This window comes from Mycteria americana, chromosome 10 (assembly GCF_035582795.1).
Source record: "Mycteria americana isolate JAX WOST 10 ecotype Jacksonville Zoo and Gardens chromosome 10, USCA_MyAme_1.0, whole genome shotgun sequence".
NCBI classification, from domain to species: domain Eukaryota; kingdom Metazoa; phylum Chordata; class Aves; order Ciconiiformes; family Ciconiidae; genus Mycteria; species Mycteria americana.
In genome coordinates this window covers 23859250-23873235 of record NC_134374.1, presented here as the reverse complement: position 1 = coordinate 23873235, position 13986 = coordinate 23859250, and the positions used below count along the sequence as shown (strand labels likewise).

At 42.0% G+C, this 13986-nt stretch overlaps 1 protein-coding gene across 7 annotated transcripts in view; it reads right to left on the bottom strand.

Annotated features, from left to right (window-relative positions):
• Positions 1–13365, bottom strand: part of RPS6KA6 (ribosomal protein S6 kinase A6) — a 44335-nt gene extending 30970 nt beyond the window's left edge. For 4 of the 7 annotated variants that reach the window (XR_012777268.1, XM_075512915.1, XM_075512911.1 and 1 more), the window contains exons 1-2: positions 13092–13365; positions 3188–3247 (exon numbers count right to left, since the gene is read on the bottom strand). Coding sequence is in view for 6 of the 7 variants with exons in the window: in XM_075512915.1 (XP_075369030.1) it covers positions 3188–3247; positions 13092–13172 (141 nt within the window). In the remaining variant the exon portion in view is untranslated. Of the gene's footprint in view, positions 1–3187; positions 3248–11999; positions 12081–13091 lie in introns of all 7 variants that reach the window. The other 3 variants (XM_075512913.1, XM_075512916.1, XM_075512914.1) reach the window with 3 other exon arrangements.
• Positions 13366–13986: the final 621 nt, after the last annotated feature.

Here is a 13986-nt window from a genome sequence, read left to right as displayed (position 1 = left end):
CATTTCCTTCTGTCATAAATATTACAACTACAGCAACGACAGATTTTCTTACATGAAAGGAATAAATACACAGATTTTTAAACCAAGTCTAAGATGATCCTTCTGTGCTTCACCTCTGGTTTAGCAGCCTTTAGTTTTCCCAGTGATTACTCTTCTCATCCTTCCCCTTCCTGAAACAGTCTTAATGAAAGCTAAATTGAATTTCATCATTTTAGGTAATTATTGCTTTTCACAGCAGCAAATAATAAATATGGTCATCCAGTTGTAGCTAAAGGAACATGCATCGTTTGAAGAGCATAAATATGAGTCATCTTAAGAACTCTGTGAATTCTTGCATCCAACAGAAGAAACACAGCTCTGGGGTGCAGAGCTTACGGAAAGACTATCCTGTGTCAAGACCTCCTTCAGAAAGGCGAGGGTAATTCTGAGGTCGGTAAAGGATTTAGTGTTCTGTTGCCTTTTTCCTGTTACTCTCATCTTTAGCAAAGCAGGGCATAGCAGCTACAATTGTGAAAAGACAAACATTCATGATGAAAACAGATCAGATGATGTATTGCAGCTTTTATGGTGCAAGAGAAGTTTCCGTGAGCCAAAACAAGTGAGGTGTCAAAATAAGCACCCTTGAAACTACGAGCTACATGTTAAGGCCTACAACAGCAACCTCAGCTTGCACGTACAGAAGGAGCAGCGCTCCTCAGCCCTATCAAGAATGCCAATACCAATTGCACACTGCAAATACAACCCAATCACAACAGAAAATCCCACCTTTGCAGTACTTTGATGTCTTTAGGGTGTCCAAACAATTATTAACTGTCCTCCTATCCTCTCCTTAGATCTTCATCTTGAAATCTTCTCTAGTCAAGACCAGAAAAACACCCTACCAACCTACGGTGCATTGCTCTCCCTCAGAGACAAGTACGAACACCACCAGAAAATGACCTGACCACTTGATGAAACAGTTGGTTTTAGGAAACAACATCATTCTGTAGTCAGGGTGACTACAGAAAGTCTTGCTGTCCAAGACCATGCATTAAAACTTATGATCAGTGTTATCAGACTTGATACAGAAGTATCTAGATAAAATTCTCTAGGTGTGGTTACACAGAAATTCAGAACATCTTACTATATGCACAAACTGTAGTCCAGCTGTTATTGTACACAAGTCCTTTCCTCTCCCCTACATCTCATTTCATACTCTTTCTGGAAAAGGCCTGTTCGTTCTGCCTGCTTCCCATGCAAAGGTAGGTATTAACACAAGACACTGCTGGATAACCAAGTTAAATCTTTAATTCACACTCTAAGCTACTTTATTTCCCTCTCTGTTCACAAAAAAGCAGCTGACATACACTGATGATACAGTGTATACATCCCAACTTCATTTAATCCATCCATCTTGTTGACTATGCATATACGTATTCATAGGAAAGATACACGTATTTTTTCATTTTTACGTATTTTTTTTTTAAACACATGCCTGGAATTTAAGGCAGGTAAGAACACTAACATTTCAAGTCATCTGATGACGGATGAAAGCAGTGATTCCTCTAGTTATACACCAAGTTGTACAACAGACTTAATGGCTGCTTCTTCCTACGAAATATGTAAATACTCTATTTAGAAGCCTTTTCACTTGAACATCTTAATTTGTATTCCTTAACACTGTGGACCTTTGCCTGCAAAAAGATCTTCAAGAGTTCATCTGCTCTTCTGTTTATCACCCACCTTGAGTCATTAGCCTGTGACACCACACGTGGTTGCTGCGGAGACTGACAGAGCATTTCTAAATGTGAACTGAGGAGAAAAGTGTTTTCCATGCAAATAAAGAATAACTTGAGATGAAATGAGTTATTCTTGAGTGTTTTACCTTCACAAAAGATATCTATATAATTTCCCCTACTTAACTATCATTAAAGTACTAAAAATTGGCATGACTGAAGTATAAAAAGACGTTTGCATCATCAACAAGAAATGAGCAGGTAAAGAGCTGAACAGATATATAAGCCAGTTTCATTTTCATTTCTAGTTTGGGCTCCACGAACTGCAAATTCGGTTATCTGAGTTTGAGCTCTGCTGCTTGAGCAACAAATCTATTTCAGGGCTCAGGTACCAGCTCCCGCTGAGTTGCCTTGCACAAGAGGTAACTATTCCCAGCAGGTTCGACAGAAGACACTGAAAGAAACACAGCAATCGGTTATGGCTTTGTGCCATCTTACTTCGTTACAGCTTCACTGGTATGTAGCTCCAAGCACCTAACAAGCAAGCTCAGCAACATCCTCCTGGTTCAAGTACAGTGAAAGACTGAGACAACCCATTGCTTGTCTTTTTGCTACGTGTAAGACGACTATGACACTGACGGTTTACTTACTGCACACCAGGAAATGTCCAAGCACCACGTTTCTACCCCCGAGAGTTTTATTCTCCAAATCACTTACTTAAAAAGTTACTACTGCAATACAAAGCAGTGGTTACAGCTGGCAATAAGATCTACTCGATACCTTCTTCCAAGATCCTGTTAAAAAATATATGGATGTGCGCGTTGAAAAATGATGGCCAGTTTTTCCACATGAAGTCAGGCATTTCACCACATAGAGAATCAGCCTGAAGTTTAGTCCAAGATTTAGCCAGCATACAGAACACTGATCTTCAGCATCTCCTACATATGCACATCACCAAGGCACTGGACAAAAATCATGCTCAACAGGGTTTATCTGGGATATTTCTACAGAAAAGTCAAATTAGCATACTGGTGTAAAAATTAATTCTGTTCTAAAATAGCAGGAATTAAGTACCTTCTAGATGAATGTACAGCAACTACATTAAAAAATACAAAGGAAGAACAGATGACAGTGTAATAAGAGCAACATTAAGCACACGGTGTATAAGAAGTTCAAGGTTGGACTGAGCATTTTCTGAGGCTGAAGGATCTGTAAATGCTCTCTCCAGTACACAGAATCTGTTTTCCATAAAGCACTGCCTCATGCGGCAAACTTTCCCAAACAAGGCACTTACAGCCCATACCCAGGTACTAATTTACAAAATCATCTCTGAGACTTAGAGCCTCTTCAGATCTGGTCAAATAAAATGATAGGTTCAAAAGCTATTAAAGAGCAGGGAATGCATAAATTTTGCTTCAAAACAAAGTCATGCTAATGAGTGCCTAAACCGAACATCTATCAAATCTACTTACGTGGTAGGAATATGGTTCACCTTCTTCCATAGGCTCATCTGCCATTTTAAGGCCATTTAGCTGGAGAGGGGAAGAAGAGGAATGCAGAAGGAAAAAACAAAAACAAAACCATTAAGACCTAACAATTTCAAATAAGCAGAGTACATCATTTGACCAATTTACATTTCAGAGCACACAAATGAAAACTGGTGTTCTTGTTGCTCTAATTTACAACTGTAGTTTCAAACAAATACTACTGCTTAGTAGTTATATTTAGCATCTCCCTTATGTATCATGTAGCTTATCCCTTTGTAAGTGCCATTCCACGCTTATTTAATTGGAATGAATTTAAAATTCCTTCTTTAAAAGCTACAGATACCATCCATACAAGATGACGCCAATGTAAAATTCTTCCATTATGCACAAAATCTATGTTGTGGATGCTTTTCAGAAACCTAAAATCCTAAAATCTGCTGCTGAAAATTAATCTGCAGTTTAAGGAGAAAAGATTAAAAAGTGATTTCAAGTCTTTCTGGGGCAAGAGGGAGAAATGCAAGACCAAGTAGAAGGGAGAACACATACCACAGAATTCTTATGCACAAAAATAATTACCTATTTCCTTAAAAAATTAAGATTCCTCTCAAAATTTGCTTGCATCACAAGTTATTTAAATACCTAGCAAATAGAATACTCAAACTTTAATGAAGTACTTTAGAAACTGTAGATCTGTATATTAAAATATTTGTGGATCAATTTCAAAAATAACACCTTTAAGAGGCAAAAAAGTATGATACCCATCTGGACAGGAGCAAATGACACGTTCTTAAATGAGCACAATGCTTGCTAGCATTTGCCTACCCCCTTCGCACACTTCAAACAACAAAGAAGATATCAAGCCCACAGTCACAGTAAAAAAAGAGTTTAATTTATAAAGTTATTTAGTTTAAGCTCTCCTTAAGTAACAAACAATTCAATGCTTTTTAACAACTGAAATGAAAAAAAATACAGAAATATAAAGGACATGCTCTGTTTCAACATGAAAAGCATTAATTAAAAACTGGAAATACCTGACAAAATGGGTGAAGCCAATTATGTATTTTGCTAGTGATAATTGCTAATTTATTTATATGTTAATTGTTCAGCATCACTACCTTCATGTGGCACAGATCTCACACAACAAAATACCAACTAGAAATAACACAAGGGAACTCAAATTACTTTTTTCCTGACAAAAGTTGAAGCAATTAAGTTCCTGAACAGGTAACGACATTTTTTTTTCTTGTACTTCTGAATTTATCTGAAATACATGCCTAAGATACCGCAGTATGGTATGATGATCGGTATGCGAACTGGTAAAACACAGGACTACAAAGAATCTTGAAATGCCATATAGACCATGCCCCTGTTTAAAAACAAAACAGAAAACTCGCCAAACGGGTAGGGCCGAAGGGACAGGTTTATACCACCACGATTGCGTCATCTAAGCAAACTCGACCACTTCCACTGCTTCTTCTAGGACTCTTGATTTCAAGTAGAGCTTTTAAAAGCCTCAGTCCTAAATGAATTATTTCGATAAAATTAAGTCTCCAATCTTTGTATCAAGATACTGGCACTTATTTTTGGACTATATCCTCACTGAAAAAAAAAAAGTCAAGGAAAGTAGCGTGAGGCTTTAGTTACTTTCACTCTTCTCTAAGTTTCTATTTATTTTAAGCACAGTTTACACACATACTCTTCACATTAACTATAAACCATCAGTTTAACCCAGTGCTGGCATATTCAACACATGTTCATCATTCATATATATCACGTACGGCTACCCTAATTTCTCAAGGCCAAAAAAATCACTAACCTATCACCCTGGATTCCGAAACCTCACATACGCTACAGAAACCAATGCTACTAATTTGCTACATAATTTATTTCTTTTTTGCATAACTATTTTTTCCAAATTAGATACTGGAGGGGACAGGACACCCACTCTACTTGTTATTGTACGAATTAATTGGATACATCAAGAAATAACACCAAAGTTCAGACCAGATATGAACTCCAACCTCATTTCAGACGATTCACTGCCATGTGATTTCTTTTCACAATATCACTAGATTACATTCAAGCATGAATTAGTGTGAGGCCCACTGAAGCTGTCCAAAAAAACTTATTTGGACCTAATAAGAAAAAGGGTTTCCACTCCAGGTGCTCAGAAATGTGACACAATTCCTCACTCACAGACTGTAATTTGAAGTTAAATTAATCTGCATTTCACCTTTTCTTTCTTTAAGTATGGTCAACACTTCCCAAGGTTTTTTACTTAAATTTAAGCTCTGGAACTAATACTAGTAGCCAGAAGAACTGCAGATACACTGAAAACAGTAGCTTAACTCCAGGCAATCAGATACAGAAAGCTGTCACTGCTGGAATGGGGTTTTGAACCAAAAATCAGCATGTTATTTGATCTACATAGTTCCTGAGCACGCCATGTAGGCATACTTTCAGCTTTCTGGCAAATCAAATATAGTAAGCTATTGGATTTTTATGGCAGGTAATCAAATGTCATCTTAATTAACAATTTCCTATCGTACACTTTTCCCCTTCATTGCTGCTCATGTTTTTTTTTCCTGTCCAGTCTCTCTATAACTACAAAGACTGGGATGCCTGCCAATTTTTAGTCCAAAGAATTTTATGTTCAAGTGCGTGAATCTACTTTTACTGCCCAATATACACAACTATACTTTTGCCTCATTTGTTTGTGAACGCTGGTCAGTATTCATTAAAAAGCCAAAACAAACACTAACAAACCTGTTGGGTTGCAACCCAAAGTCTAGTAGTTTTAAAGAACTAGTAGTTTGCTAGTTATTCAGTTTAAAAAAAAAACAATTAAAAAATCAAATCATTACTGTTCTATACAGCTACTTATACTGGCCAAGTTTCAGTAACTAGAAGTTTCCACTGTCTCTCATATTAGGCAAAAAAGAAAAATTACAATTAATACTTAATTCCCACCTTTATGGAAACCAGATACAAAATTCTGCTTCCGCAGCCAACTGGGACCCCTTTTAGTGATTTAATCATTAATATTTATGCACAAATGTACACAGAACCTTTTTTAAAAAGTATAGAACCTATTTTAACCTCTAAGTCATTATTTACTAAATATCTATGAACACACAAATTTAATTTATTATTGCGAATTAGAAAGCACATATCTCTATAAGAGAACAGGTGAAAGGAAGCAAGTACCATTATTCGGAAGCAGATTCTTTCATCCTTGAATCATTTTGCTGTTCGATACTGCTATACTCCTACAATTATGAACGTTTTAAACATTAACTTTCACTAAGACACAAACCAAACTCAGACATTTAGGCAGTGTCAATAGTTTCCAAGTTAGAGAAAGTATTCCGCGTTGTTGATCAGTATAAAAATAATCAAAACCACTACACAAAAAGAGATGAGAACAACATCTCATCTCATAAGGTCAGACAACCTGGCAGGTAAGAAACTTACTTTTCCAGAGGTGCAGGCTAAGAGACCCGATCCTCCGATGCGAAACTGCCTCTGAGGTAACACGGCGCAATCTGCCTTCTGATTTAAATAGCTGCAATGGATCCCATGACTAGCTGGGACCATACCCCATTACCTTGGGAGAATATCCAAAGGGCTTTTGTGGGCTGCTAAACAGCTTAACTACTATTGCATATGCTTTTCCTCAGATAATTACAGCAGAACAGAGGAATCCCAGTATTACCAAAGATTAGAACCATCCTCCCCCCCATATTAAGGATGTTTTAACAGTTTACATGGTAAATGTGTTATGGTTTGGTGGGTCTATAGGTTTTGGCCAAAAGAAGCTAGACAAATAGTCAGGAAAAATGCCTAACTACAAGGAAAAACAGCAGAAGATGTAAAACTGGTTCATTCTGCCCTGTTTTTACAAATCTTCATTTAAGCATTCAAACAGAATTAAAAATTTTATAGAAAAACAGAACTGGGAATTTTATTATCATAATATTATTAGAAGTGGAAAGCGTTATTCATCACCGCTCACACGTAATCTAGTCTGGCTTCAAACAGGTAAAATTCTACATAAGGATCAACAAAAGCTTCTGCATCCTCCACGGTTCCTCCTTCACTGCTCTCAGCTTTGCTAAGTTACTGCAGCTACAGTCACCAGACCTACACCTCTCAATTCTTCCAAATGAACACAAGACAAACCAGTTTGCTTCCCCACATAGAAAAGTATTGCTTCAAATACTTATTCCCAAATGTTAGAGTGGAAGCTTACATTAGAAACCCCAATTATTTTGAAAAGACTTTGAAAAAAATCCTGTTAAGATGACCACATTTGTTCCTCATTTATTTGGAATTACATCTGCAGAGAGTTTGCATCATTAATTTAATTAGCAACACATTTGTCTACTGAATCTTATTTCCTGAGATAGGTTTGAGAAATTTAGGGGTTCAGTGCACAGCCAAACAGGTGAGGGGTTTTATTATTAAAAAAAAAAATCTCTAAAAGTCACTGTGAACAAAACTGAAGCTCAAAGGCACTCGTTCTTCCTATAAAACATCCACAACTTTTCTCCATGCAACTTTTTTTTTTTTTTTAAACAGTAGATATTGTTACTGTGTGCAGGTGCCCAAGCTGGATGCAGTGCTCTTTACTGCCTGGGCTCACATGCTTTTGGGAAGGAACAATTTCCCCCATTACAGCAGCCAACCCCATAAAGTGGAAGACCAAGCCGTGTTATCACGGTTACCTGACACAGAGTCACACCAACTAAAGCCGAATCGTGCCCTACCACGACGTGACCAGAGGACGGATGTCCCGCTGACGGCAGCGCCCACGTGAGACTCCGCAGGTCTATGCTGAATTTTCTTACCGCCCACACACCACAAAAACCCTGTGCTAGCCTCAGTCCCTCAGCTCCTCTCACAAAAGGAAGAGGCCAGGTAACTCGCTCACACTCTCTTTAAATATACCAAGCAAAAGAGGAAGATAACGCCATTTACCTCAAAAAAAAAAAAAAAAAAAAGAAATACTTAAACCCATAATCAGTTATTAGGGAAAGTTATAAAGTTCTTTTCCTGTGGCAAATAAATCATACATTCAGACAGGATAACAAACCTTCAGCAACATATAATTACTAATTTTAAAAGAACATTTTGATCCTTTCCATTATCAGAGATCAGGAGAGAATTACCTGTGTGTCAGACTAGTTATAGCTATGACAAGACACAAACCTAACCGTAACCACAGGGATCACTGAACTAGTAAAGGACTTGAGATCTTTTCACTACCACCTCCCTGGGAAAAGACTGTAACTCCATAATCAAAGGGCATAAAGCAGCCACACTGGAAATTGTGTTTAATAGCAGATTAAAGAATACTGGAAAAGGGTAAGATTTAAAATTGATGAAAACAACATATTTCAAATTTTATTCTTAACGTAGTACAGAAGTACATCTACGTAAATATTGAAATTCTATATATTATTAACAAATCATACCATTCTTGATTTAGGGTTATTGTGAAGTCTCTCCAAAGCTATCCTGCGGGAACCGAGGTGAGCTACCTTGAACAGAGCCCCTACTCCTTTTAGAGACTCAGAATACCATAGCAGATTTCCAAAATGATCTTCAAAAGTGGTATTCCAAGAGAGACTTATTATTATTACTATTATATTGCAGCACTTTTCAATGCATAAAGACACTCATTGTTTTCCATTTAAGAGTATTAATGTGCTTACTTTTTTTATTTTTTTTTTTAAAGGCAGTTCATTCTCATAAGTCTTTATAAAAACTGTACGTTGTTGCAACAGCTGAGGGCACTTAGTTCAAGTTATGTGCAATACTATTACTTCTTTTTCTTAGCATAACACCACCTAATTGTAAAGATTTTCAGAGATGCACAAAACTAGGTAGCTGAGTCATCCACGTCACTGCCAGTAATTACTCACAAAGGAGTTATGCAACTCCTAACTGACAAAATTCAGTGGCCTTTGACAGACCAGGTTCAGAACATGCTTAAGAGAATGGACTAAAATCAAAGATGTTTTTCTATAAATTGGCATGGGCAACAGATTATGTACAACAGCAGCAAAGCTCAACTCATGAGCACGCCTTTTGGAAGGCAGCAACTTTCAATGCAGCCCAGTTTTCTAGCAGAATACTTTAATTTCCAGTCACTTTGTTGTTCCAGCCTTGTCTTCCTTGACACTGTCAGCCAATTAAGCAACTAGTTTCCGAAGTATTTATTTCAAAAATAAATATTTGAGTATGAGGTCGCATTTATGCAATTCACAGTATTCGCGTGTTGCAAACAGCATGCACTTAAGTCAATTACACTTCTCCTTTTAAATGCAAGACTACTTCTATTAAACGGGCAGAAAATTCCAAAATTACTGTATTCTGCCCAATTCCAAGTATTTTTGCATTTCACTCAGCTTGGTCTATAAAATGTTAACATTTACTTTCCCGTTTCTTTCTAAACTGCAATCATATTTTAATAATCTACAACAGTTGACCATAATCAACACCCCCGTACCTATTTTTATTACCATGAAAATACTTATTAATCCTATATTTAGGAGGAAAGAAGTTCACTCAATATTTGAAGCTTAAACTGCATGACACCGACCCTTCCTACCTAGGCCTGAGGAATTCCCACAGTCACAAGACTGCTTCACAAGTGACACTGTCATAGGAATATAAGAACAAAGAGGAACAACACAGCGTACAGTCCAAAAGATAATCTTCAGCTTCCAAGACCGCCAACGTGAAAAAGGGCAAAATAATTCAATCCTAAGTTTATTCCAAAAGTTCATGTTGTTTTTATGCCTTGAAGCATGAAAATTTGTTTCCTACCTTCGAGATCGCATTCTTCCCTTGCCAACTGTTTTTACTTCATCAAGTCAACATGAGTGCTGCCTCACTGGAAATGCACTTATTTCTAATAACGTAATCCTAAATTTAGTCAACAAGCAGATTCCTCAGAGAAAACTGTTTCTCAGATTTTTCCTCCTATGCTACAACTGATGGACAAGAGCAGTAGCAAACACAAGTAAGTTAGTCTTCAAACTATAGGGCTATTTCACAGTAACACTGTTGACTGTAGTTCCAGTGAGGCCAAGGGCACCGAGATCTATCAGACTGCAGACGTAAGGTCGTAGTAAGTACTATAGGCTATACTTAATTCTATAAAATTTAAGTGAAGCATCCGAACTAAACCAAAATTCTTTTTAACATTAACCTTTATTAAATCCCCAAGTGACATGAACGTAGAATTCCAACAAGTGAAAAGTACTACACATCCCTGAGATGCACTTTATATTAAGTGTTACAACAATAACAAGTATTTGTTAATGTAATTTGGGAACTTCATAAGCAACTTGAAGAAACTGGTTTTGGTAGAAATGAAGTCTCAAAACGCTGCTAGCCAAATGTAACACGGACAGAACAAACATGATGTCTCAATTCAGGCAGAGCACAACTGAAAGTTTTACGCAGACCCTGTTAAGTAAGTAGTTCATGTATAGGCTTGAGGAAAATACAGTTTAAAGAACGCCTGTTGCAAACACAGAGGTGTTTCAGTTGGACATCCCTCATCCTCTGCTCTGTTGGCTAGGCGAGCACGAGTTCAGAACCAGGCTCCTACAGCAGAGCATTGCCAAGCTCACGTCTCTTTATTAGCCCAAGCCCAGTCAAGTATTTGAAGATAACTTAAATGTCACCACCATCAGCAGAACTACCTGTCTGAGCTTTGCTGTGCTGGAGCTAGGGCTGGCTCTCCAGCCTCTTGCTAACTGCCAATAGAGTATTTAGGGCAAAATCTGTACACAAAAGCAGCACTGAACACAATACTCTGAAAGTAGCATCAGCCTCGGTGGAGGGGTTTTCGTCCAGCCAAAAAATACTGAGAGATGCACAATAACCACAAGTGTTTACATTTCAACTGCAATACTCCAAGTTTGATTATTTTAACTCTGATGTATCACAATATTCTTAAAGAACAGATCAACGGGGCCAAGAAAGTTCTCAGACCTTCAATAAGCTTCATATCTTAACTACAGCATACTATTTTTACAAACCATAAGATTAACAAATAAGCCTTAATACTTCTGCTGACTTTTTAATCCTTACCTGTAGCTTCACTAACATAATTAGGATTTCTCTAATATTAAGGTACAGCAACTGTGTCAAGTGTTAGACCATTAGAATATTTTAAAGTGTTAAAGTCTAGCAGCCATGGTGTAGAAATGCATGTCCAGTAATTATAGTACTTGGAAGTGGCACTCTGTAGACACAGCTACAAAAAAAATAAAAAAAACCCTACGAAATTTAAAACCTCGTGGCTTTATTCCTATTGTGACTTACTGCTTTTCCTTTACATGTATAATTTTTTATCAGAGAATAAAATTTCACCAAGATCCTTTACAGGATATCCTTTCACTCGTCCCAAAACCTTAACCTACACCTGTTTTGCACACTTTGTACTTAGAGATGAATTTGCTACAGACCTTTTTACTTACGATAAGAGAAGCCTACTGCATCGCAGAAAGCAAGTCTGACCAGTTTTAAGAAGCTTTATCTAGATAACATCTTTTGTGTGTCTAATACACCCTAGGTGTAATCTTTTATTTGTCATACTTGATGATACTTGATATGTAATCCTACGCTTCTGATTTAGAAGTGCAAAAGTTTTAATACTCGAGTGTCACATTCTGCTGAAGTACATACATTATTACAGCATAACCAGTTTTACCATTTATTTTCTTTTAAACAGCGTTTGATACTTGCTTACGGATGCACCCGGAGTGCTAAGCAATACCTTGAAGACACTCTCGAAGTCATTCCTCATTCTTTACAACGTTTCAGCATCCAAACCTCAGCCGCACGCTCCTGGTTCTTTCTGCCAGTTGTGCGTACGATAATTATTGTATACTTATTCAATGAAAAAGCAAAGGGACCTCTCCTAGCGACAACCTACCTGGACGTGCATCGGGATTAGTACAATCGAATTTTCAGAAAAAGTTTAAGCAACTTTCCACAGAAACTACGGCCATAACACCGAAAGAGTTTACAAAAAACCTCCCGAGCTGTACGTTAACTGGGAACCGATAACCGCGATGCGCAGATGGCTACGAAGGCGACACGGAGCACGCCGGCCTTTAACGCTCTTCAGTACGCATTATTCTTGCGAGCCCAGCTGGCTCCTCTGACTCCACACGTGTTACTGCTGCCTCGCAGCCTGCACCCAGGAGGGGAGTGCGCTTTGCCGCCGCTGCCCGAGCCCCGGAGCCGCCGCCGGGCGCAGGGCGGGCTGTGAGGGAGTGGCGTCGGCCGTGGCCGCCGAGGGAGGCCCGCAGGGACGGGCCCTCCCGCGGCGGCGGGGGCGGGCAGGGGCTGCGGGTCGCGCCGCGGGGCCGCCGCCTTCCCGGGACGGGCCGGAGCCGGGGCGAGCTCCCAGGAAGGCCGGTCCCGGCGCGGCTGCTCCGGGGGACGAGGCGTGAGCAGGCCGGGTGCCCGGGCGGCGGGGGCTGGGGCGGCAGCGCCGGGGGGGGGGGGGGGGGGGGGGGGAAGGGGAGATCCCGAGGGGGGCGGGGAAGCGGCGGCGGCGCCGCCACAGAGGGCGCCGGGATCCGGCGGGGGAGGGCGGCGGACAGACCGGGGGCAGCGAGGCGAGGAGCGGGGAGACCCGCGAAGCCGGGGGCCGGCGGGGAGAGGCCGGGGCCGGGGGCGTTGCGGTCCGCCCGCCCTCCGCCCCCGGCCCGGCCGCTCCCAGGCGGCGGCGGCGGGGGCCGGGGAGCGGGGAGGCAGGTGCCCGCGGGGAGCCGGCCGCGGCGCGGGGAGCCGGCCGCGGCGCGGGGAGCCGGCCGCGGCGCGGGGAGCCCCGCCCCCCCCCCCCCGGCCCCACACTGACCTCGCCGCCGCTCACGTACAGCTCCATTTTGTGGCAGGGCTCCGGCTGCTCCGCGTCCTCCAGCGGAGCGAACGGCACCATGTCCCGGCTCTCCTCCTAGCCGGGCAGCCGCCGCCAGCCGCTGCGCATTCCCCGGCCCGCGGCCGGCTCAGAGGCGGCGGGCAGCCGCGGCGGGCCCCCTCCTCCTGCCCATAGAGCGCGGCGGCGGAGCTCGGGCTACTGCTGCTGCCGGCCGGCGGGGGCGGCTCCGCTCTGCGCTCCCCCGCGCACACCCCCCAACATGGCGGCCGGCGGGGGCGGGGCCTGCGCGGCATGGGGATGACGTCAGGGCGGGCCGGAGAATCCCCTGCATGGGGGGGAGGAGGAGGGGGGGTGGTGACGCGCGGTGACGCGCGGCGCCGTTCACGTTCCCTCGGCCGGCCTGCGGCACGCGGAGCGCTCCGGGTAGCGCGGCCCCGCCGCGCGGGGCGCTGCCCTCCCGCCTGAGGGGCCGCGGGGGCGGGCGGCGCGGAGCGGAGCGCCGGGGTCTGAGGGGAAACCGAGGGAGGGTCCCGGGGAGCGGCACCGGGGCGTTGAAAACAAAACAAAGGGGGTCACAAGAGCCGTGGCGTGAAGTCAGGGAAGAGACCGTTGTGGCCTCAGCCCACAAAGAAATGGCCGGTCCCTACCTGAGGTGCCGTGGATTCCCCTCATGAGCGCGGGCAGGCCCACCTGCGGAGCAGCTCCGGCGTGAGAAGGCGACACCTTGGGCGACCCGGCTGTGAGGATGGAGGCCGAGGTACCCGATGAAGTGACAGAGGGGGGTAAAAAAAAAAAAAAAAAGTTTCGTTTTGTTTTTCCAAATTCAGAGGTGACAGGATGTGAAACACAGGCTGGAAAGTGGAAAACCAAAGCC